Source organism: Gymnoscopelus braueri (assembly GCF_963280865.1).
Source record: "Gymnoscopelus braueri genome assembly, chromosome: 23".
Taxonomy (NCBI): domain Eukaryota; kingdom Metazoa; phylum Chordata; class Actinopteri; order Myctophiformes; family Myctophidae; genus Gymnoscopelus; species Gymnoscopelus braueri.
Window position 1 is genome coordinate 20,631,393 of NC_137625.1, and position 26,713 is coordinate 20,658,105.

Here is a 26,713-nt window from a genome sequence, read left to right on the forward strand (position 1 = left end):
GGGATAAGACATCAGTGCAGGACGTCAGTATATTAAAGAAACAAGAACTATATTTATTGCCCTGTATGTTTGCACATGCAAGCAATTTGTCTCATTTAGTGCATTACACTACATAACGACCTGGGCTTTTTTGTTTGTTGCTGCCACGCATTTCTATTGCAAAGACGAGATAGCGGGTAGAGTTTTTGTCCAACTGCCTCAAGTAGAAAGTAATGCAACTTTTAGGATAAAGAAAAAAACACAATAATAATAATTCTATCATAATAATAGCTCAGGAGTGCAGTTTCTACCAGCCTTTATCACAACTTTCCTTTCTTATTACAGAATAAGAACCAACACCACAAGCATTTGGTATATAGGAAAAAAAACTAAAGGTAAAATGCAATTCATTCTATCAATTCACATTTAACAGCCAACAGAGTCCACGTACCTCCTCAAAGCTGCGGTATCTTGACCTGTAATCGTCTTCCTTGACCTCCGTCTCCTTCTTCTCCTCCTGCTTCTCCTTATCTTGCTTCTCTTTCTCCTCCTTCTCCTCCTCCCGAGTCCGCGTGGGGCGGCTCCTGCCGATGGTCTTCTCCGCTTCCTGGAGGTCGGTCAGCGTCACACCCTGCAGGAAGACACAGACAGAGAGCATGGATTAAACTAAAGCAAAATAAAATCTCGACTGAAAAAACTTGTATGGCCAAGTCCTATTACGTGATTTGTAAAACAATGTGAAAGGAGCCCCCCACACTAGCGTTGTTTCCTAAACAATTAACAAAATATGTAAAATTATGATTAAGTAATGTTCCTGCTGTTCTACACACATACTGCCAACCAGGTGAAGAAATTACAGACTGATCATTTGCTTTTATGACATATCTGTGACCATTAGGGTTTTATGGAAAACATTTATTGCTAGTTTGACCACTTCAAATCTCCAATAAAATAATAGAAAAAAACAAAATGGACAATCTACAAGTTCTCGCGGCGTTAGTTCAAAACTGCCTCAGATGTATAAAAACGACAACAAAACGGTAGTCTGTCATGGATGGGAGGTTCATAACTGTCAATAAATCACTAAGCAGTAATAAGAAAAACTATTCAATGGCCACTTTTCTCTCTTTTTTTGCTCAACTGTGTTTTTTTTCTCCCCAATTGAATCTATATTGTTTGGGTTTTATACTGGTGCTAAACTGGTACTTTTAAAACTGTGCCAGAACCAATACTTTTCAATAGAAAAAAAGGATATAAGAAATAAATAAATTTAAGAAGTGAAGGTGCAGACAACCACATCTCTTCCGACACACATGGAGTCACTGTCGAATAAGCACTGTTCAAGTTGCGTGGGAACCAGTTATTCTAAAATCTATTTAAAAATTACACAGAGTACTTGACAATGTAGCTAAGGCGCCTACGTTGACGTTGAGTAGACAGTTATAATTATTTCATGTTCAGCCCCTCATAAAAATCCAACGGTTATGAAAGGCTGCTGGCGGTACACAACACATTCCAGCAACAACAATGCTCATGTATTATTAAATCAAACAAGTTCAACATCTTCCAAAAGTCATTTAATTTTAACTTAGTTATCTAAATAAGTGCGATGCTGTGGCTGTAATAAATCAATACATTTACATCTGTCACTGTGTTGTCAAGTCGAATTTTGTTTTGTTTTGTCATGGTCAATTAAAAGAGACCTTGACTTCAGTCATATTTTAACAGCGAGAAGAAATATTTAAGGCCCCTCCATGAGGAGTAAGGGGGGTGTATGTGTCGCAGAGTAGCTCATCCTGAAGCCCAAAAGCCTAATAACTCCCCTGGTCAAGGGGGAATTCCCTCCCTCTAGCTAGTGGAAGACCCGGGTTCGAATCTCAGACGTTACATATGGACCAACCTGGGTGGACCTCCTGGACTGCCGAGCCTGCCTGGAACGGGCTTTCCTCTGGGACTCCGACTCCTCGTCTCGCACTGGCGTTAGGTATGACCTAACACACACACACACACACACATTAACAAGCACAAGTTGAATATAAATATGCATCTGGGACATAGGATGATTGCTAGGCTATTTAAATGATTTAACCTTTTGCGGGGCTGAGTGACAGTCAAACAGTCCTTTTTGATCAGCTGTGATTTCAAGCATACATACTGTACATACATACAAGCCGAGGAAGGCTTGACGGCAAAACACGTCCGTGTATGCTGTGACTGTCCGTGCGTCTATGAATTAAAAGTACCAGAAGGACTTCCGAGTGCTGGCTATTACATTCTTATTGTGAATCTTTGTGAGCCGTGCATCCGGCAAACTGCAATATATACAGACTGATAAGGGGACAACTTATCACATTTACATACTGGTCCATATCTAAACAAAACAAGACCAGGAGACCTGGTTCTGCCAGACCCAGACTTCACATGACGTGTCAGCCTGTGTCTATACCCATGTATGGACGAAAGGGGGACAGACTTTTATGGCTGGGGCCTAAGGACAAAGTGACCAAAACCTGTTTTTTGCCCATGTATGGAGAAAACAGGTACAAAGCATGCCCATGTATGGACGAAAGGGGGACAGACTTTTATGGCTGGGGCCTAAGGACAAAGTGACCATGCCCATGTATGGACGAAACAGGTACAAAGCCTCATGCAAGCTAGACCCCCTGGGTCCGGCAAATATCAGTTTCTTTCTTGATATATACATTGAAATTAGAACTTTTGAAAAGGTGACCCTACAGGTAGCCTATAAATGTACATTGTAAATGTCTATTGTCTAGAATTCAAAACCAGATATAGTTGCAGTGCTCTGGAAGCCTCTTTACTGTAAATATAAGTATCCTTGCATTTGTTTATAGGGAGTTTAGGTGGGTTTAACAGGGTGGACGTTTACCAGGGTGGACTGCTGACGTCCCAAAACTGCTCAACTGCATGATTATTGAATGTTGGGGGTGGGGCAGATTTAGCTGTTCCAACACCTTTTTCCAACATTTATCAAATATATTTATTGTTGAGAATGCCAAATATTAGTAGAATATACCGCATTTAAAATGATCTGTTGCCCTGCCTTTAAAATATCTATCGGCGTACAATGGTGTTGTGAGACGAAAACAACGTGGACATGACCAGTTGTGATGTTGTAGATGGGTTATTTTTGGCGTGCAACACCAGCAGGCAATAAACTATACATCAGGCTTAAGATGAGTCAAACAGTGTGGGGGATTCCTGCACTTTCCTCTAGTGTAGAATATGCCTCCTTCAGCTGTACATACAGTAAGTATGAACTCATTCACTTGGGAGCCAAGACTCTGTATTGAGGAAAACGTGCAGCATCTGCCCATCTTCCTTATAAGGACAACTCACTGGTGCAGTCAGAGCCCCATCGCAACCCTGCCCAACAACCATGACAGGTGGCTTATTTCAGCACCGTCACAGCAACACATGCACACCCCACCCCATTTAAACACACATTCACATGTGCAGGCTAGCCTGTGTGTGTTCTCACTCACACACACACACACACACACACACAACCTCCTCCCTTGCACAGCACTGTGTACACAAAGCACAAGATTGTACACCCAATCCTCAAACAGAGGAAGTGCATCCGGATCACCTTAAACAGCCCATGATCCCAGCTTGGTGTGTGTGTTACCAGAGAAACTACACAGAGACAATGACTTGAAGACTAAGGCGTGTCTGTGTTAGATGTCTCAAAGAAGACAAACAATGGACACAGAGGGGTTGTGGGTATACTGTGTGTGTGTGTGTGTGTGTGTGTGTGTGTGTGTGTGTGTGTGTGTGTGTGTGTGTGTGTGTGTGTGTGTGTGTGTGTGTGTGTGGGGGGGGGGGGTTACCTGCGTCGTTCCCTGCCGTCAGAGCCTATGATAGTGCCAGTGGTGGTGGTGGTAGTGGTAGATGTAGTGGTGGTAGAGCCAGTGTTTATAGTGGGGATGACTGCTGCAGACTCCTTCTCTTTCTCCTTTTCCCTCTCTGCACTCTCTTCTGACCAGTACCTGTTCACACAAAGGACACACACACATTTTAAACACGCCCACAAGTTTAACACACCTCAGTCATACCTTGCCTTACAAAGGAGAATTCCACCCCAAAAACCCTTTTTAAGTCCCAGCCAATTTAACCTGCTGTTCTGTCCCTAATTTTCTCAACAAACCATGCACATGGTACTGTATGGTACACAACAAAAAACACTCCCCTCCATCTTCAACAATCACATCAAATCCAGCCCAGATTTGATAAGCTTCTTTTAAGTCACAGTGCTACGGTCCCTCTAGACAATGGGCTTGGGAAACTTCCACATCACTTTTAGCCAAATAACTATAAACTTGTCACTCAAAATTCACTTATTTGTCAAAAATCAAATCATGTGGATCTTAATGTGGCCAGCCGGTGACATCAGTTATCTATTGACTCCACATTTGGGCAAGGTTTCAGTCAGATCAGAGCCCCATTTACTACCATTATAAAATCAAAGAAAAACATGTCCAAAACTATAATACATTAGAATCTCTGTGAGATTAGCTCCGAGTCTGGACATACACAGACAGACCGAGCCTCTTCTAGACAGCATCTGCAGAGCCACACCATAAAAATGTTCCCTTGTGCCACTAGCTTATACAGTATATGTTACAGGTAAATTGGCATTCCAGGTAAATTGGAAAAGGGGCGCGCGTTTTTACTACCCAACAAGCAATTCTGTAGAAACACTAGAGGGAGCCATGAGCCAGGCTTCCCAACTAAAGTGCACAAACATATATGGCCGCGACCACACACACACACACACACACACACACACGCTCATGCTTTCAATTTAGAAACAACACTAGAGGGAGCCACGAGCCAGGCTTCCCAACTAAAGTCCACAAACATATATGGCCGCGACCACACACACACACGCACGCGCACACGCTCATGCTTTCAATTTAGAAACAACACTAGAGGGAGCCACGAGCCAGGCTTCCCAACTAAAGTGCACAAACATATATGGCCGCGACCACACACACACGCGCGCGCGCACGCACGCACATGCTCATGCTTTCAATTTGGTTTATTGAAAGCAGGACTGTTAACTCTTTCAGTGCCAAGAGTATTTTCATAAAGTACTCCCAAACTGCCAGGAATTTGCGTTTTTTTTTTATTTTTTAATTTTGTAATTTTTCATTCAAATAAATGATCTGATTGGGGTTTTAAACCCATAATACAGTTCTACCAGTAGAGAGCAACAAATCGACACATTGATGATCTCGCTGGCTCACTCGCCCCCTCCCAAACAGGCTCACGTCATATCCGGTCCTAACCGGATGTTGACATTTTTGACAATCGTTGATCAGGCTAAATTACGATGCGATACACGACTACGATGACTGATCGTCACCCAGACCAAAGAGAGTAGACGTGGACCTCTCCGTTCGCTTTTTATACCGTGTGAAAAACCGTGACTTTCCCTATGCTGGCCGAAAATCACCGGAGAAAAACAACGTGACCCGGAAATGAATTATTATTTTTTACATCCGGCTCCGGGTGAGTCTAATGTAGTCAGGAAGCGAAAGTGATCATGAAAAATATACAGAATAGCGCGACCACAGTCAAAAGTAAAAACTCGGGATTTCTCGTGCTGGCACTGAGGGTACTCGGGAAAAACTCGGGATATGTCGGGCGTGGCACTGAGAGAGTTAAGACACTTATTGTGTTCTGGCTTTTGTTTTAGTTTCTCCCTGACACACACACACACACACACACACACACACACACACACAGTGATCCATGAAAAGAACTATTCTGTCCCTATCGGTTCACAACTTGGACGGCGCTGATTCGACTAGCAGAGCATCGGCCGGTCAGCGCGGGCACTCGCGCCTGGAGGCCGCGAGGGCGCGCCTCCTCGGCCTCAAGCTCTGCTGAGTCGGCGCGCCTCCGTCATGGACAATAACTATTATCACGTGTGCGTGTGAACGCGTGTTCAGCGTTCCCCTAGCGTAGCTTCCTGGTTGCTACGTGGGGGGGAAACAAAAGACAGGTCCGCGTCGCATCAAAGCCCAGCCTCGCCCGAAGCCCCGTGCCTAAAAACAAGCGCTCCCCTTCCAATTTACCTGGAATGCCAATTTACCTGTGACATATATACTGATGGGGGGCTTTAAAACAAGAGCAACTGGCGATGTTCACACAGGGCCCTTTTTGGTATAAACTCTTTTGTGTTGACACATCAGCATGGTATATAAACTGCACAGATTTACATCTAGCCAGTTACCAAAATTATGCCTTTTGCAGAAACTAGGGGTGCAGCAGTTAATTGGACCAATAGATTTACTGGATTACATAATCAATTTTAATAAAATAGACAAAAAAAATAAAAATACAAAAACATTAAATGAGTTTTTTCTTCTTTTAATTGTTTTTACATTCTTTTTCAATAACAACACAATTGCCAAAATAGCAATCTACAAGCTCACAACACATGAGAGCTTGTATATTGTCTAGTTTAGCTATTTAGAATTTTTAGTTTTAGTGGTCCTATCAACGTAATCGATTATAGAAAACAATTCAAATCGACTTCAAACTTGGCATGTGTATCGCGCATAGGACCGCAGGGAGTTCAGTGCTGAGTGGGAAGTCAGTCGGCCACCAAGAGATTGTCACAAAGTACTCTGACAACTGGTACCATGGTTGTTTGACTAATCATAAAATATATATATTTTTTTTATCACCTTATATTTCCATTTTCTGCCCAATTTAGTCATGGCTAATTCCCTGTGCTGCAGTCCCAATCACTGCAAACTCCCACTGTTAGTCTGGAGGGTGGAGACGACCATATGCCTCCTCTGACACACGTGGAGTCGCCAGCTGCTCCTTTTTACCCGTCAGTGAGGATTTTCACCTTGAGAGCCTGATATCTAGGCTTGTCACAATTATTACATAATCGCCTGATTGCAATTATTTGAGATCACCACAAGTATTTGGGATAATCCCAATCCTTTTTGCATAATTGTCATAATCATATCCACGTTTTCAAAATGAAAACAATGTCAAAGTATAAAATGATAAGATGGGATATTTTGGCCATTATTTATACTGATTAATGGTACTAGTCATAATCAGTAATTTATTTCTAGTCATTTGTCTTATCTGCCCTGTGAAAGTTTTGTTTAAAAAGCCTAAAAAGGCAAAGGTAATATTTCGTATCATTGTGACAATTCTAGTAATGGCCACGGAGGTTCATGCTATCTCTTACAGATCCTGTGTGTGCGTGTGCGTGCATACCTGCTGGTGAGACTGGTGGAGCCTGTGCGAGTTGAGGAGGAGCCCAGGCTGGAGAGCAGGCCACGATGGCCCGTGGGCGAGGTAACAGATGAGGTGGTGGAGGAGGTGGTGGATGAGCTTAGCTCCTCATGCTTTCTGCCAAAGGAGCCACTATGGGACCAGAGGTTACACACAAACACACACACCAAACACAGCATAGTCAGCAGAGGAGACAAAGAAGGAAGGAGGACAAGTAGAGAAAAATGAGGGACGGAAAGAAAGAGTCAAGTGGAAAACTAGGGAGCTTATGAAATTATTTCACCCTCTTGCAAATACATGTGCATATAAAGCATAGGAGCTTAGAACATAATGCTTGATTTGCTGGATTCATTATCATGAATGCATTCACATTAACAAGCAATTATTGTTAATCAAATGAATGGATATTTTTTTGACTGTAGGTGAATGCATTCCATGAAGGCATCAGTAGTTTTAGTCTTGACATGCTCCTGGAGTCTTGTTATGCCTTTTTATACTTGGTTGCACATCGTGTCGCACTCCGACCTGTAGCCGATCTACAAGCTCACAACATGATGTGATGTGTTGAGCAAATAGATCTACTATTTTCGATGTGCAACACAACCATGTGCCACGCAACCATGTACTGTATAAATCCGGGCTTAATGTGTGGAAAATCAAGGCTGCCCAAAGCTGTCCCAGTATCACCACTTAAGCCCTGTATACACTTCGTCGTACAACAAATAGCAAAAATGAACTTGTTGAAACATTTGAGTCAATTTCTGGAAACAACTTTGTTCAAACCACATTGAGAAAACAAGCCAAGTCAGAACCAGCCATCCAGGTGTCTCTTAAAAAGAATAGAAAAAGACCCAAACATCCCACAATATCTCAACCTCTGATTGGACTTTGCCTTTGTTACAATTGTAGCCATAACAACAAGTAGAAAACAAACTGTTTGGCATAGCGGAGACAATGAGAGAAGATAGAGGTGGTGGTGGTAGAGCCTGGCTGAGGCCTAATTTATGCTGCGTCGTACGATGGTGTCGCGCAACGAAAACAGCAGATCTACAAGCTTTTAGATCGGCTGTTTTCGGTGTGGGACACTGCCGTACGACAAAGTACAAATCAGGCTCGAGGCGGGTGGTATACCTGCGGTAAATGCTGTAAGACTGGTAGTGGGAAGAGGGCGGCTGCCAGGGTTTAGTGTTACAGGTGTTAGGGTCCAAGTTGGATGTGGACGAGGACTTGGCCGGCACGTCCCGCGTGCTGCCACTCCGCCCTAGCGCTATTGTGTGGGACGTGCTGACAGGCGGCAGGGGGCAAGTGGGCAGGTGGAGAGAGGCATGTTAGCAGGGGACGCAGACGCATACAAATATGTAAAAAAAAAACAAATATAAGACAATAAGCGCTCTGACTATGGCCATGTCTGGCTTTTGCACCATAAATAATTATGGGAATAGCAGTTAATTAGGAACCATATGGGTCGACTTGTCTCTTAAAAACAAAGAGGCCAATAAACATAATAGTAAACTAGATGGCACAACAACCAGACAGGACCAGTACAGTCATGCAACACACTCCGTGGCAGTGACAACATGAGGGAGGCTCATTTGCAAGGCTTTCACAGTCTGCTGTTTGAACATTGGAAGCATGTACATGCACATACAGTATCTAATGATGACATCAAAGTGACATGAACAGTAGGCAAAACAAACAAACAATACTGCTATTCTACATTGTACTGTTGTTAGTCAAGATCGGTTATTATAATCCAAACTGCTACTTAAGCTAAAGTAACTAAGATGACATCATGGGCACCACTTCAGATCTAATGGGACGCTGATCTGATGGCATGATAATGGAGGGGAGGGGAGCTTTTGGGAGCGCTTGTTATGGAGGCGCGGGCTAACCTGCGCTGATAGCTGGGGGTTCGGTTGGTGGATGCGCTTCCTTCACTGTTCTTCAGGTCGTCGTCCCACCGTCGCCGGGTGTAGGAGCCGCTACGTACCAGACTAGCGGCTGAGTCCCTGAGGAACCACAAGCTAAAATAGCACCCAGGATCTCCACAAAAACATAATTACTGACCCCCCACGATGGAAATGTTTTAAATAAGACCAGTCAGTCTAATCCTGGGGGAAGAAATGTAACCCTACTATACCCTATAAAATATATTTTATAGTAGATATTCAGCGTTATCCAGCATTAACTGTTAGGATAACAATGCTCAATAAAATGTACTGTTCTATTCATAGACTCAACAGACAGGCTGCAGGAAGCCACACACCATGCATAAGCACAGAGACTGTTGGCCTGCAACACACTTGCAGTGGGCAGCAGGTGGCGCTGCTGCCAATGCATGTTTAAAAAGGGTAACAGACACCAGAGCCAGGGGCTTTACCTGTTCTCCTTTTCATCGATGGCTGAAGTACTGGCGAGCCTCCTGGGGATGGTTGGGGCCACATAGGCCAGACGAGTTCCTTTGTCCTTTTCCTGTAGACACAGAGGCAACACAGACCCCATTTAAATGACCATTTAGAGATGTTCAAAAAGCTTTCTGAAAGCTCTCACACAGCTCCATATTTAACATCAGCGCAGCAAGACATGACAGCTTCAACTTATTACGAGCCGACTGTAAATTATTCTTCCCTTTTCAAATTAACGTCCACTCTACTCAACTGCTCAAGTGAACCAAAACTAAGCAAGTTCATTATGTGTCGCTCAACAAAACATGAACGGCCCACAATTTCATTTGAAGACATCGCAGCGCCGCTTCCTCAAGAAGTTAAGAAAAAAAGGAGGAAAAGAAACTGTCCTTCTCTGACCTTATCTTTGTCTTTGTTGTCCAGGGTGGAGGAGAGGCGGGGGCTGGACGCCGAGCGCATCACCCCGGCCGTGTCCTTCTCTTTCTGAGCCTCCTTGGTGGCCGTAATCTCCGCCAGCGCCCCGTAGCTGCCCGTCTTCCTGAGGCCCATGCGCCACGACGCCGGAGACTCGTCCTTCCTCTCCTCCTCCGTTTTAGTCGACGCCTTCCCAGCAGGCGGGCTCACCTGGAGGGCAGGGAGAATGTTCCAAGACAGAACCATTAGATGAGCATTAGAACTTTAAATGACCATCAAGGCAGCAGTCCAGGGTTTAGTTGTCTCAGTAAACAAACACAGAGGTTAATGAGGGTACTCAGGAAAATCCTTCGTGTTAATTTAACATGGGATTTCACTGTGTACAAATGTACCACAAAAGGTGCTCCTGGTGGAGCTGCGACCAACCTGACAACATCTTCTGGTTTAACCACTTAAACCCTATATAATTTGTCATACGACAGTATATAGGGTTTTTATTTTGGGGGGGGGGGGGGGTACTTTGTAACATAACTTTTAATGGTTGTCATTACAGCGTTTGTCCATACAGAAGTATCGCTCAAAACGGATTGCTGCAGGGTGCTAGCGCCCGAGGATATTTTGTAACACGTTGACCGAAAGTATTTATTCACGTTAAAATACATAAATACATTGTCGGTACATTTCTGGTGCCCATGTCATTTTGGCGCAAGTGTTGGGGCAGACACTCATGAATAAAAAACAAATGTGTTTAATAGTGTTTGGAGACGTTCACAATAAAGTGGAATGAAAAATATACCATTATATGAAAATGTACTTTTGTTTTACTGAAAAGGTTACACAGTAAGACTTTTGTCTCAAATCGGGACACCAGGGTTATTGTGGTTAAATGAATAAGAGGGCGGTTAGATAGACATACCGTTGTGAGAGAGGCACGGTCATGTCTTGCTATATTACTTGAGGCAACAATTAACCAGAGTTATTAAACAAATCAAATGCTGACTTTGAAACAAATATTGGATTATTACCCAGTAGAACAGAGAACCTTTCGTTCTCACTCCTGCTTTTCATTTAGGATCATTGAAGAAAAAAAGACAACATACAGAACAAAGTGGCAAATCGGGCAATGCATGATCTATTCAACCTGTTAGAGGGCTGCGTTAGGCAACACACACACACACACACACACACACACACACAAGCTCTGGTCAATAATAATAATAACACAAAACAAAATATCAGAAATACACAACATAACAGCTGGATGATGAGAAAATGGCAAAGCAGCACAGAAGCCACACACACACACACGGTATGAAGAATGCTGAGGTGTCAGGGCAGTGCGTTTTGTTGATGCATGCGGAAACAACACATTGGGACAGTGAGTGACGCAAGGATATGGGGAGGAGGATTTACGTTAGCATCGCCTGGATTGGGCAAAAGTGGTTAGGGATTTTAAATTGTTTTAATGTATTTTTGTCGTCAGTGCGGAGGTGCATAATGTAGGAAAAGAGAACAACTCCGGTGCACACCAATGCCTCACCATCAGCTTTTTGGGCACAAGAGAAATGCCAGTTTTGCGCAAGCCTTTGCGCCACAATGCAGGACAGCCTGGCTCCGCCACAGGCATGAGGGGAGTCATACAATCAGACTAAAGCCAACCAAGACAAGAGCCCGTGATAAGAAAGAGAGACAGAGGAGGTAGAAAGAAATACAGAATGGAAAGTTGAGAAAAGAAAAGGTCTAAATAAGAGTTATAGAAGCAGCAGTAACAGAAAAACACACTTCATGGCAAGGACAAAGGTAGAGAGAGAGAAAGAGCGATATTTTAAAAAGGCCTGGTCACACCACACAATGTTTACTGTCAGACAACAGAGGGCATCATTATTGTTCTGGGTTGGCATGAGAGACGGCTCTGTTATGAATACAAGGAGAGCCATTGAGGGGACAAGAGACAAGAGACTTGCTGCTAGTGTCAAACTGGACATTGTTAATCTTTCGCTCACTCTTGTTAAGACAGAGGACATTGTGCTGTTTGTGAGCACCACGCTTCAGAAGGAGGACTGGAACAACAAGATCATTTTAGGGGAATGAGAGTAATGAATGAACACTTGGGAGAGTTGTGAAGTGGTGGTGTGGCGTGATGTGCTGCACACCAGCCACTGGATGGACTTTTGTTTCAATTCAGTGTGTGTACAATGCCTATTGACTGATTTCCGAATGTAAACACCTGGGGGTTGTATGCAGCTGGTATCGATGATCTTGCCGTGTTACCCTTATGTTCTCTCTGCTTTTAATTAATGGCAATGTTTAGCAGAACCGCACACAGTTAATAAAATATTACTATTACAAAACAACTCCAATTTCAGATGACCTTTGATACGATCGCTCATTTCAGACAGAGAACATGAGGCACATGTAGGTAGGCTAAATGCTAGTGCCTGGCCTAATGCTCCCAGCAGAGGGCAGCAATCGCATAAGGGATAACAATCCGAGTTTAGTCAAAAAGAAAGAAGTGAGCAGCCTTGTGAACCCACAGTTCCTGAGCCATTTGGCCCATAGGTCAGGAACAGTTCTCCCATTTCCTTTCGCGTGAGGCACCCCCTGGAAATGAAGCTAGAATGTTGCAGGGACTCACCCCCAATCTAACCCTAAAATGACTCAGCCAGGGATTGAACCCCAAACTCCCAGTCTCAGGTCGGACACTCTAACCACAAGGCCACTGACCTGGTTTAATCGAACCATGATTAACAATATTCAATGTTCCAACTACTCTACAACAGTAATACCATCCAGTATTGCTGGGTTTCAGTCAAGCCTTCTAATTAGGGCCTAATTTAAACCTGAGACACCAGGGAAATGCCATTAACTATCTGGGTAGAATAGAAAACTAACAAATCTCTCTCTAGGAATAGAGCCAAGCAGAGTACTATAGAGTCCTCTCAACTCTACAGTAGTCAAATGTTAAACAACACCCAGCATAAAGCTACCGATCACCCCTCCCCTTGTGCAGACTATTGCCATGTTTGTTGAAGCTTAATTTAAAATTAATGTCAACTGAATGGTAATTCTCGTCCACAGTTCCTCTGTGACATTTACTGTGGCTCTGTGTTCAACGCACCGCAATGCACTACTATTGGTGGATAATTGACCTGGTGTTATCCGTCGTGCCATTAATGTAAACCCATGCATCTTCAACCACCCATGAAATTGGGTTTGTGTTCAACTGGCTATAAATTAAATATACGGTTTGGTTAATTGTATTGTATTCATTGTAACAGGGCGTTGACACGTCTAATGTAATGAGTACGAAGTCTAACATGGCAGTAGCCATCAGTACGGCAGGTATAGATTTATGACTTGGACTGGGTTGAGGTGAGACAAGCATTCAGAAAGACAGGCATCACCACCGTCTGAAAACAGGGTGATATAGAGAAATATGGACGTTTTGGTGATAAAATCATAAGGCCCATCTTTGAGTATAAGAGGAAGATGGTGAGGCTGAAAGACTTGTCCACCAGTCCGTACCTTCTTGACGGGCGAGGTGGGAGTGGTCACCTGGTTAGTGGTGGAGCTGGTTGGGGAGGAGGACACAGTGATGCTGGCTGGGGCAGGTGGCGTACTGTTGCTGTTGCTAACTGGAGCAGCTGGCTTGCTCTTTTCTAGGGGAGGAAAAGTAAAAAGCAGATGTAAACTTGTGTCAAAGGCAACAAGGAAGTCACCAGCAGAGCAGGAAACAGTGGCTGATGGAGCAACTAAGAGACTTCCATTGAGCTTTTTAAAATAGACTGAATGAATCATGTTTACGGGTCAAATTGGCTGTTAATGTAGACTTTCTGGATAGAAGTCACACTCCTATTAGTAAGGGGTTCTTAGGGACGTCGCTGCATGAGATTCCGATCATACTATATGACAGTCTAGGGACGATCCGATAGCTGAATGGTTAGGGCGCATACCACATGGGCTCTAATGCCTGACCTGTTCCCGGTTCAATTCCCAGCCGGTCGGAACACTTGCTGCATTTTCACTGCCTTACTCTCTCTCTCTCTGTGTGTGTTTCCTATCTCTCTACACTGTACCTATCAAATACAGGGCCCAAAAAAGCCCACCCAAACACGATTAAAGTTTCAGGGAAATAACACAAATTCCGTGACATTATTACGGAGAGAAGAAGGCACATACGCATTTCATTTCATTGCATTTTTTCATTTTGTTTCATTGTATTTTCCTACATCTTTTTTTAAATCCTGCAAATAAATGTACTCCGAAAACATTTAGAAGCGTTTCCACTTATTTATATATGGTTGAGCTGCAGTTGCAGCAGGATCAGATGTATTTATTCATTTGTATTCTTTTGTTATACAGTAGTTCTAAGTTAAAAGTGAAAAATTAAGATCTTTAGACTACTCTGTATCAAAAAGGGCATAGCTGACTTAATGATTTTAGAATATTGTCAACATAGCTTATGAACCTAAACATCATTACATCACAATCATCAGCAATCCAGTTAACTGTGGGTAATCAATGGGTAAATTATTTATAGTGGGCAAATGGAAATACAGAACATGCATACATGCGTACATCATGTTCAGCCCTTCCCTATTATCATTTTGAAGTGCCGGATTCATCATCAGTAAAAAGAGGATTTAGGCCAAATTAATGTTGGAGGGTGGACTGGTGGTGAGAACGATCTCTGATAGCAATACCATATCCCTGCTAAATCAATTTTAATAAGTTGCAAAATCTCAGCCACCAGTATCATCATAGCACGCAACCCTATGAGGCGGTGTCTAAATTTACTAGAATTTGTCTGGTAGCTTAAGCATGATTAAAATGTTGACGTACAATGGATACATTAAATTATAGGTTTCACACACAAATACCTGCTTCGTTTTCAGACTCCGAATCCTCTTCCTCCTCTTCCTCACTGGAGCAGCTTGACTCGTCCTTCTTACCCTCTTCCTCTTCATCCACCTTCTCGGGTTCTAAGGTCTCAATGCGTGGCACTGTCTTCTCAGGCTCCAAAAGCAGCGTTTCTTTGCTAAAAGACACAATAAAACTATTAGTTAACTAGAAAATGTGCTCCTCGGAGCACAAGTCTCCGCCAGCAGACTATAGCAATTATATTATCATAGCAATAACTAATGACTGCGAGAGCAGCTTCATTAACTTCTAATTCTTGTGATCTGTACCGTTTCTTCTTACTCGTGTTATGTGCTTGTTGATGTTGTCTTTCATTATTTGAATACTTTGACCAGTTCCTTTTTTTCCTTTCGATGTTCTCTTTAGACTCTTCTACTTTTTCTTCCAGAGATTGTAGCAATCTTTGCTGTGTCATATTGTCAGCATTCATGGCTAGTCTTCGTCTTTTGTCATTTAGCGATTCTTTGTCTCTGATTAATTTCATTCTTTCTTTATGATTCTTAGCTCTGTTTAATTGAAGCAATGCTCTGTTTACATTGAAGCAATCTATCATATGGGAGTCGTCGTAATTGACTGGTTTGTTCAAATACTTGTCTGTCTTCCTCATCTTCATTGTCTTGAACAGTTTCAGCAGTTGATTGGTGTGTTTGATCTATGTCAGTTTTCTCTAGTGCTACATAATGTATTTGATCAAGGTGGCCAATTGTTATAGTATTAAGACTTCGGCCTTGTTGTGGGATCAATTCAACTCTAGTCCTCTTCTGTGTTACTGTTGTAGATGAGTATGCTTTCTTAGCTTTGGCCTTCTGTGCCTTTGTTTGACCAATGTTACACACATACGCACGAGGGACACACACACGCACGGACGGGTGATTTGGACTAGAAGATACTGTTCCAATCAAGACTGATTGATCCTGTCTTACCTCGCTTCAAAAACGTAAACGGATTTTTGAAGTGACACACCTATTTATAGAATTGTATTTCGTCATGCATCCCTCTAGCCAATCAAAGGCATTGGTGTCAACATATTAACACGTATTAAGACTTCGGCCTTGTTGTGGGATCAATTCAACTCTAGTCCTCTTCTGTGTTACTGTTGTAGATGAGTATGCTTTCTTAGCTTTGGCCTTCTGCGCCTTTGCTTGACCAATGTTAGGTGTTCTCAGAGGGAAACACACACGCACAGACGGGTGATTTGGACTTACTGAAGGTACTGTTCCAATCAAGTCTGATTGATCCTGTTTTACCTCACTTCAAAAAGTAATGGCTTTTTGAAGTGACACACCTATTTATAGAATTTTATTTCGTCACGCGTCCCTCTAGCCAATCAGAGGCATTGGTGTCAACAAATTGACACGTGTCACGTGGAGCTTGCCCAATGTTAGCTTGGCTAACAATGTTTGCTCACACACGGCGGGACGAAGCGAAAACATATTCTCCACCTTCGGCGGAGACAACTAGTAGTCATCTATTATGCATATGGTAGAGCTGGGCACATAACACTTAATTCAATGGCATTTTAAAACAATAAGATACTGCTTGGTTTGTTCAAGGGGAATCACATCTAGAGTTCAGGCTGCTATGCAGCCCTCACACCTCGAGTTCGGGCCGCTTCGCAGCCCTCACACCTATGTTGCCCTTCTGTTGTTGTGGTCCGCCGGTGCCATACTTGGTAACAAATATCAACCCATACTCCATATATGGTAGTGATTGTTCTAAAGCTCCATATGGAGCTGACTGATTTGTTTGCGCCTGATGCCATGACGACACATTGAGTTTAGACTACACACACTATATTTGGGCCTAGCTGCATTGGTAACTCCTTATATGATTATGGCTGAGTCATAGTGACATGAGCGTGATGATGTGGTCTGCTCGCCCCCCGTTAGCCAAATATAATATAGGATACAGGTAAAGTTATACAAACCAAAAGCTACTACTAAAGTTTCTGAACAGAGAATTGTAAAACTGTAATAATTACTTTTTGAGTTGCTTGTTATTGTCCCCCGTGGTCGTCGTTTCTATCAGGGGAGACTTCTTCACAACCTTCTTCTCGTTCATCAGCTGCGCAGAAGAAAAATGCCGTCAACAATAACATCAAAGAGAGATGATGTCAGTCGCTTATAAAAGGTAATACTTAAGACTAAAACTCATTCGAATGACTCTTCAATTTGAGTCGTGCTGATATGTGAAGTTTTATGCAATCTGTAGACACAATGAGGACAGAGCGAAACCGACCAGATTCTGTTTCTTCTGTAGTTCCTCCAGGTAGCCCAGAACATCTTCGTCTGAAACATCGAAAGCTGTCTGACCCTGAGGGGGGAAAACAAACAACAAAACATGCTATTCTAGGAAATACCGTTATAAAATAATAAAATCCACACTTGGGGCTGGGTAACAGATTAGAGATACATTAATGTACAATATGAACAATTAAAAACAGAATTAGATAGAGCCTATTATTCTTTGTATTGGATGTTTCAACAGTACAAGAAAAAGTGTACATAAAACACCTCTCTGTTGCGTCTCCTTTAGTCTGTGTCATTTGTAAGTCTCATATAAAGGTTATATTCAGTGATTTTAGACCTACATACAGTAGATCACACCTGCTGTACTTGGACTTGCAGAGAATTTAGGCTCAAGAGGTGGTAATTTGGTATAATTTGTGTATCTCTCAGTTTACTCCAAAATCCACTGTAGAGCCTGGCCTACAAATGTGTTTACCAATTGGTTTAGTGTTTTTTAGCAACACACTAGCAAATTGGAAACTTGTCATTCCAGCTAACAGCAATTTTTTTTACCTGAATTTTCGGCGTGTCCAGGTACTACAGATAATGTAAGAGGCAAGTTCTAAAATCTCCTAACTTATCCTTTAAAGGGTAAGACCACTTTGGTAGAGGTTTGGGTTGTGTACTGTAGTTACCTTGCCATGATGTAACTCCAAAGGTGGGCAAGAAATCAAAAATAATTGCTCCATTGATTAGAAATTGATAATTCAAAATATGCTCCTCATTGACTTACATTGTACGGTAAAACAGCTCTCAAAGTCACTCTTTTAGCACATAAATGAACCCAAACATAGCTGATTCAGACAATATAGAACATCACCAAACCCAGTACTGTTTTTTTTTAAATAAAAATGTCAACTTCCTGTTGATTTTACTATTTGAAGATCTGGATCCGGATCCAGTCCAGGTTTTCTACTTATTAAAAATGGCAAAATCAACAGGAAGTTGACATTTTTATTTAAAAAAAAAACAATACTGGGTTTGGTGATTTTCTATATTGTCTGAATCAACTTTGTTTGTGTTTGTTTATGTGCTAAAAGAGTGACTTTGAGAGCTGTTTTACCGTACAATGTAAGTCAATGAGGAGCATATTTTGAATTATCAATTTCTAATCAATGGAGCAATTATTTTTGATTTCTTGCCCACCTTTGGAGTTACATCATGGCAAGGTAACTACACAACCCAAACCTCTACCAAAGTGGTCTTGCCCTTTAAGTAAGAACATGTAAAAGATGGATGTTGTTGAATTATGCAACAAAAAGTTGGGTCAATTGAGACATTCAACTTTAGTTCTATACTGTGATAATACTTTGTAGGACCCATAGCCAGCTATGCATGATAGAGCTGCAGCTTATCCCAGTCTATAAAGCCGGGCACTCACCACTTTATTTATGAGGTCCATGTCACACAGATTGTCCACCAGTATCCTGCAGGCCTCCTCTTTGCCCCAGTGTGCTGCTGCATGGAGCGGTGTCCAGCCATCGTAGTCCTTAATATTTACATCATACCCTGCTTGGATTAAAAGCCTGCACGAAAGGGGAAGAGGTAGAAACAAAAAATAGCCTTCATGAGAACTAATACATTTGGTTTCCATGGAGTGCAATTTAATATTTTTCCATGTTGCTGCCGGCGTCCACACATTTAGAAATGCACCAGCAAGCCTGGTAGCCTCAGTCCAGATTGATGAGATACTGCACAACCAGGACCTCCAAGGCAAACTAAAAACAGACACAAATAAACTTAAAAGCTTAGTCATCCCTCAGCAGAGACACAATGAGCTCAGCAAATGTTAGAGACTTGACATCGCTGCCAGTAAATGTACTGGTGTGACATTTTGACCCATTGTCTTCAGAGTATGGAAGCTGTGATCCACATTAGCGATCTTAGCACTATCTGTGGCAGTAGCGCTGTATTGGCAGGCTTCCCAGACCAGATGGACATGGAGCTGCAGTGCCTCCCTTACAGCAGAGTGGCTGCATTAACTCTTCACAGAGACAATGCCTCAACAGTGCTCTGACAGGCCAGAGACCAAGACATGTTTTTGATTAGCAAACAAGAAGCAAACCAATGGCAAGCCTTACCGCTGCCTCGGCTACAAAGACCCCTTTACTGTAACAGAGGAAAGTCTTACAATCCGAACTCTTACAATGATCCACTGTTTACTGCCATATTACACAACCTCTGATTCAGAACTTGGCTGTTATGTTTTGCCAGTAAGTGATGTCCATACAACATCATAGATGAACTGCACTTTAAGATACGCATGCTTACTTTAAAACTTCAACATATCCCTTGGCGGCGGCAACGTGGAGCGCAGTTCCTCCTGACTTGGTGTGCCGTACATCTTGGATCTGACCGCTGTTGAGCCATTGCCGGGCATCTCTCAGCATGATCCGCTCCTCCTCCTTTCGGGCAGCTTCGATATCCACCCCTGGTAGAGAAGAGCAGAGAAGAGAGGCAGGTTAACAGGCTCAACAAAGCCGGATGCACCACAGTGGATTCAAACTTACAACCTCCGTGATGGTGGGCAGGCACTTTATCACTGCGCCACCCGAGCGCCCTGGACTCCTACAAGTTGAACTGCATACACATGATCACGGGCAAACATCGCTCTGTGGCGGCTGAGCTATTGTTCCCTGCGGAGGAAGTAGTGATGGATGCTGAACCTTGAGGCAACCCGTGCACACCAATTTTACACATGTGCCACTGTGCTCCAAGTTCAAATTAATTTAAACTTTGACCCCGTTTCATGCGACCTTTCAAAGCACATTCAATGAGATAACAACGTATGCAAGACAGGGTGTATTTAAATTGTATTTCTGAATTCCATAAATTGTACAATAACACTTTCAAAATGCATGATCTTGACAGGAAAACTACTGCAGTGAGAAATGGCTACAAGATATAGAATAAGGGAGATAGTTTACAACCTTATGTGAAGCATAAAGCAGTGACGTTAGGTTTTCAATGTAGTGAGTCCCGGGACTCACTGGTGGTCATTTGAATGAGTCCCAAGGACATTTTACGAGTCCTAATAACATGTGTAGTTTTGGCCTGGACCGCTGGCGAAGCGGTCCGTGCATCTAGGCTCCAAAGTAGCCTGACAGCGCGTCGCGGGTTCAAGTCCCGATTCCGACGGCCTTTGCTGCATGTCACTCACCATCTCGCTCAGTTTCCTGTCAACCTACTATCCTATCAATAAAGGCATAAAAAAGCCCCCCCCCCTCCGAAATAAAAATCATGTGTAGTTTGAGAAATTGCAGTGGAAAAAACTACACCTGAATAATTTTGGGGGGAAAAGGTTTTACCAAAAATGCTCTCCTTTTTTGTTAAGTCTAGGTAAAATAGCATGCGTCCACTGGACAGAAAATCTCAGTAAAGATCAGTTAGAACCTTTAGGTTAGGTCTACTTTATGCCTTTCTGTGCCTACAGTACACATCTCCAACTGTACATTGTGTTCACTACTCTTTAGAAAGGGGAAGCATAATAGTGACGGAACAGAGATATTTGTTGGAGAAGTAATATTTATTGCTGTGTTTTTACAAAGTGGGATTCCCTTCAAATTATTTATTTACATTTTAAGTCTGATTTATGCTTGTGTCGCACTGGAAAAAAAAAAAGATTTACAAAATGTTGCGGCACCTCAGAGTTTCGGTGCGCAACACTACCGTTCGACGAATATATATATACACTATACACATAGCCAGCGGAGAGGGAGGGGGGCTTGCTGCCTGTAGAGAGGCAGCCACTCTGGAGAGAAGGAGACGAGTCCCGCAGGTGCATTCACGTTGGCTCTGGGTATAATATTAATGCAGGAATGTCCCACATTATAAGTGCATTAAATTGTTCATAACGTAGCAGGATAAAGTAGTATGCGTTCCGTGGACGCCGCAATGGTTTGTTTGATGCGTCAGAGACGCAGGACACTATGACCATCACTGATAACGTTCAACACTAAATCAAAACTACATTTCTTTAATTCCCCACTTTTCCTGCAACCTGGCTCCCTTCTTGATGACTGTGTTTATCCCTTCACTCTGTTCTGTGGCCAACCTCACAGTGAGAAAAGCGTAGTGTAGGCAGCTTAAGCTTGGTTGGCTGCAGTTGTGAGAAAGGGACAGAACAAGATGAGACATAATGGCTTCTGTGTGTCTACATCAAGGCAAAGGAAAATTGAGCAACAGCAGTAGGGGTAATTGTACTTCTGGTAAGTTGCATAAATTCAGCTATTCTCAAAGAGAAGAGTTACAGAAACTGAATAGGTTTTAAATGGAGGGTTACACAACAACAATATTGCTTTAATTTGTTTTTATTTTTTTCACACAACCGCAAGAAGCACTGGCATCAGTTGAGCCCTGAGTCCAGGTATATGTTTTTTATTTGCGTTTACTGTGGCGTTGTGGCTAGGGCACAGAGGCAAAAAAAAAATCACTACACTGCTACGATTTCACCTATCAACAGTAGAGGGTACTGATGAGCACATGGCCTGTTTGCGATAGAATATTGGCATAAAGCAGCCAAGCAATTTTACAACAAAGCTCCTGGAGGAGAGAAACCCATACACAGGCCTCTCCTGGCTAAATGGGTCAGTATGTCTAAAGCTATACACTGTGTGTGATGGCAGCAACGAGAACAGACGCGTATTGTCTTGTTGACACCTGGGTGGAACGCAAGATGGCCTGACACATGGGGAGCGCAGGGCTGCGTGTCTGTCTGCCTACTCAGCTGTAGTGTCGATTGTGCTGAACTACGTAAACAATGAATCGAGTGCTCTGGGGAAGAAGCCAAGGCTTCAGCTGATCGCATACATTCTTTTTTCTCCTCCCATGGAATCGTCAACATCAGTCTCCTGTCACTGTGCAAATAGCTATTAAATGGTTAGACTGAGCTTTGACGAAAAGCCGACTTCTGTTAGCAATGGTTCCAAAGCATGGATAATAAAATTGAGGGGGGGGGGGGGGGGGCTTATCTGGGTGGGGGAGCCTGAAAATCCTTTAGCAAAGTGTCTTTTCCTAGTCAGCGATAATATATTCTTACTTGCTATCGCACATTGTGGTTAAAGGGGATAAAGTTAAAAGTGAACTGGACAATAGTGAACTCAGTGAGGAAGGAGACAGCCTTGTGTCTGTGAGAGCGCTGGGTATCAGGGCAAAGGGAAGGAGCAGTTAACTTTCACCCAGGAGCCCACAGGGACGGGGGAGGACATAGATCTGTCAGCCAACAGGACCATGCTCAATTCCTGCACAAATTCACAAACAGAGGGCTGCTTGTCTGCACGCCGTGTTCTTCAACCGTGGGAAGAAATTATGAGGAGACAAGATATATTTAAATATAGAAACTAGGTTTATAAGTCTTCATTTACCCTACCTACATCTGAAGGATGAGATTTGTATTTGTTGATGACATGGTATGAATGTGTTAATTTGCCATGTTGATAAATTGAATACATAGGAAACAATGGACAATGGACCAGGACTATTTTGCGTTACCCCTTTAGCCTAAATGTCCTTCTGTACTCTGTACTGTTTACATTTCTGACTAATAAAGTATTCAAACAATCAATCACATTTTTGCATCTGTGTAAATACAACTCGGAACAAATAACTAACCACCCATTGTCCGAATAACAGAGCATTGACAGTTGGATAATCAGTGACAGATTCAACTCAGCCTCAGTCCATTTGAAGCCCATGCATGAAGATAAATTATCTTTATATTTATATTTATCAATAAGCCCATTAGTACTCTCAGCTTGCCTGGACCATTTGAACTTTGCAAAAGGGCAGAGGCAAACAACAAACCATGGAAGCACTGCCTTCAGCATTTATGCACCTTCAGATCCATGTCCTTAAGTATTCAGAATAATGTGTTTGTTGTCCTGATGTGCCCTCTCATTAGCAGGTCAACATAGAGCAATGTAGTAGGTATTACTTGGTTAGTTCAGACTGTTCTGGTGAATGGGAGCCGGCTAGTTAGGGCAACAACAGGAGTCCTGTGGAGGAGCTGACCTGCAGCACAAAGTTGATCTTCCAAGAGAATGCAGCCCCTTCTATCAGTACAGAGAAAAAATAGACAGAAAATCCACTGGACCAGAAAAAGACAGATTAAGTCTTTCTTCACTCCCTTCCTTCTCACAAAGTCTACATATGGTCTGGTAAAAAACAAAATGAAATGTCCAAAGGAATCTGCCCCGGAGCAAACATGAGGATCCTCAAAGGAAACCTCATAGTCCATGGCTTCTTAAGGAAGTCAGGAGCAAAAGGGACAAAATTAAAACGGCTTTAATCTCAGCTGAAGAGGAAACTGCTGACTAGAGCCCGATCCAAATGGCCCCCTCAATAACCTCTGGGCAGCAAAGCCAAAGGGGGTTAGTGTGAGTCTGAGCCACAAGTGGGATTGTCCCCTTTTCAGCCCATGACAGGGCCAGAGCAGAGGCCTGCCTGGTCACCTGACCCACACAGAGCTTTGGATAGGATCTGAAGGTCGACCTGGCCACAGGGGGTCAACCATGGCCACGCTTTAACGAGTTTAACCTCATGACTAGGGTCTCTGAACGGCAGAGGAGAAAATCACATTACAAACATACAGAGGCGTTACACAACAGCCCGTTACATAATGCTGCCTGCTACCACTCAACATGGGACAGTTGAGCTGTGGATTGTTTGGCATGGCAGTGGTGAGGTCGAGACAACAGTGGATTCACTCAGTTTATCTCATAAGAACACATTCGCATAAAGTCACGTACATTGCTATGCGTTGTAAGCTTGTAGATCTACTATTTTCTAGGGCTGTTAACGACTAAGGATGTAACTCGGATTTCGGAACGTGAATATTCAACTATTGGTTTTATATATAAATCAGTCTTTATGACATAATAGTAGGCTACAATGACAACAGAGCCATATGATACTTTAGTTAGTGCAACGCTAGTGTAGCCAGCATGAGATGATGAATGACTAACCTACTGCTGCAGAAGTTCAGAGAGAATACGCTTCCAAAGAGTGTAAACTGTTTAGTCACTAGAGCATGGTTTTCATATTGTATCGTAAATAAGAACTTTGACCAAAATCTTGCGTTTAATCCATGTCCGTTCTTTTATTTACTTTCGACCAGTGTCAAATTCAGATATTTCCAAAATCTGAGCGGATTTCAAAATAAGAGCTACATGTACTGGAAATTTGTAATACTGGCTTTATTCTGCCTCTCTACTTACAGGAAGTAAGTACTAACTTAGAAGTAGGTGGCAGTGCATCAGAGCTAGAAGCTGGCGCTATATTGGGAAGAAGAAAAAAGTGCTCAAATCAAATAATATGCATCGACTGAGGGGTCTTCGACTGACTATTCGAATCGTTGAATTTCAGGGTGCAGTCCTGAGTATTTTCGGTGTGAAACACGGTACGCCTCGAAGTATATCAAGCCTTTAAAGGGGACGCTGTTCATTTTCAACATTAAACTGTCAGTACTATACCTTAGACCTGTTGTGTGTTAAGAAATGACCCTCCCCCCTTCTCTGGAGAATCAGGTGCCGTTCAGTTAGAGACGTCATCACGTTATCAGTCCAAATGAGGGTATTTACGTCACTCCGCGAGTGGAAGAATTTATAATGGCTGTGCAAGTACATTTTTGTAGTTGGTTATATATTCTGTTTCACAAGACATGGCACTTGTACACAATATAACTGAATTGGCTGTAAAGGCTCAAACAAGTCTAAATGTTATATTCAAGTCACACCATTTCAGTTTGAGATTAAATTCCCCTTTCTACTGAGTAGAAGAAGAGTACATCGACCGCACGTCACTGATCACATGACCGCAAAAATGGATTCTCCGGTCCTAGGCTACAGGTCTAAGGTATAGTAATGATAAGTAAATGTTTAATGTTGAAAATGAGCAGCATTCTCCTCAAGTTCCTTGCACATTTCATAATGTACACTAGGAGAATAATTATGACCTTGCGCAAAATATAGTGTACAGTGACTAATATAAATGATCTTGAAATAAACAAAAGTAGTCTGCACTCAGTTTCTCCTAGATTAGTTTTTTTTAAACACATAATTTTAGCTATAAAGCCTTCGCTCTATGTGCATATGAAAGGACACGTGTTTGGGTGTGTGTGCATCCGTCAGTGAGACAGCCTTAGGGAGTTTGCATGGCGGATGCTGTGTGAACCAGGCAGTATGTACGTTGAGTCCTGTCAAACAATGTTTGACAACTGCCACTGGCCGAGATGCACAGAGCTTGGGGGGCGTGAGCCCAGCCACTGTTGCGTAACATGCCTTTAAGGAGCATAACCTGCTAACAAACAGCAGTCTGGGGGTGATTACCACCATTGCATTTAAAGCTCTTGGGACTTCAGTTAGAAGAGTGTTAGGGGATGTCAAAGCCACATATGGCCCCCTTCACGATTTCTCTACTGCTGTCCTAACCTCCACCACGCACCCAGACCTGGTTCATATTACACTTGACAGCTTCCTTTACTAGACTATACCTACGAGGAGGCTCGGCTAAAGCAGACAGGGGGTGTAAATGATATGAGGGATATTTGTGTGAGTGTGTGTGTGTGTGTGTGTGTGTGTGTGTCGCCCTAAATGCACTTGGAAGCTGATCATGTCCATTTCTAAACAGATACAGGTAGGTTGATGTATCAACAATGCGTCTAATGCTCAGCTATCCGTCCATGTTTTTACATGACAAGATAAAACAAACATCAATTATCATAGTATGAAAACGTTCTTAAATGACTGGCCACTGTGGCTGAGGCAGCCTAAAAGTCATCAGCCACTTACTGTTAATGTTTGAGTATACAGTTAGATATTCATAGTCAAATATGGCATCCAATGATGGTTGTTGCCTACCAGAGAGGACCTAATTGCCAGTCACAGCCAAGTCTGCATAGGTGTACATGTCATGTACATTTTCCACTGTAGTACAATGTACAGTATTAGAACAAAAAGGGAACATGAATGGAACAGCAACAAAGTGCACTACTGGGAATACTGAGCCAACCATCTATTATCTGTGGTTTCAGCCATATGAACCGGGGAGTGATCCCTTGCCCCAAGGCTATTAACACATGTCTGTACATGGCCTTTCACCGGAGGAGGGGGGCGTCTTTCATCACCTCAAGAATGCTCTGACCAAAAATAGAAAAGTCCACAAAATATATAACTTGATCACATTCCTCCATTATGTAAGCTCCTTCAAGCGTGTTGAGCAAAGAAGACAGGTGACTCTGTGCCCCAGCTCACTGGGGGGGAAAAAACCTATACGACAAGTTACCTGTGCATACAAGACATACCTGGACATAATAAACGCCGGCAGAATGTTCAGTTGGTATGTTAGTCAGGTCGAGTGAGACTGGTGAATCAAGCAGTACCGCTAATAAACAAAGCCAAGTGAGGACCTGCCATGACT

General features: G+C 42.8%; 1 protein-coding gene across 5 annotated transcripts in view; it reads right to left on the bottom strand.

Annotated features, from left to right (window-relative positions):
* ppp1r12a (protein phosphatase 1, regulatory subunit 12A) overlaps positions 1-26,713 on the bottom strand; it is a 72,663-nt gene that overhangs the window by 14,601 nt on the left and 31,349 nt on the right. For 3 of the 5 annotated variants that reach the window (XR_013932663.1, XM_080421722.1, XM_080421720.1), the window contains exons 4-17: positions 19,571-19,730; positions 18,681-18,825; positions 17,250-17,324; positions 16,993-17,075; positions 14,972-15,129; positions 13,617-13,750; positions 10,077-10,301; positions 9,653-9,744; positions 9,165-9,281; positions 8,404-8,556; positions 7,255-7,404; positions 3,834-3,992; positions 1,880-1,970; positions 431-610 (exon numbers count right to left, since the gene is read on the bottom strand). Coding sequence is in view for 4 of the 5 variants with exons in the window: in XM_080421722.1 (XP_080277848.1) it covers positions 431-610; positions 1,880-1,970; positions 3,834-3,992; positions 7,255-7,404; positions 8,404-8,556; positions 9,165-9,281; positions 9,653-9,744; positions 10,077-10,301; positions 13,617-13,750; positions 14,972-15,129; positions 16,993-17,075; positions 17,250-17,324; positions 18,681-18,825; positions 19,571-19,730 (1,922 nt within the window). In the remaining variant the exon portion in view is untranslated. The remainder of the gene's footprint in view (positions 1-430; positions 611-1,879; positions 1,971-3,833; positions 3,993-7,254; positions 7,405-8,403; positions 8,557-9,164; positions 9,282-9,652; positions 9,745-10,076; positions 10,302-13,616; positions 13,751-14,971; positions 15,130-16,992; positions 17,076-17,249; positions 17,325-18,680; positions 18,826-19,570; positions 19,731-26,713) is intronic. The other 2 variants (XM_080421721.1, XM_080421723.1) reach the window with 2 other exon arrangements.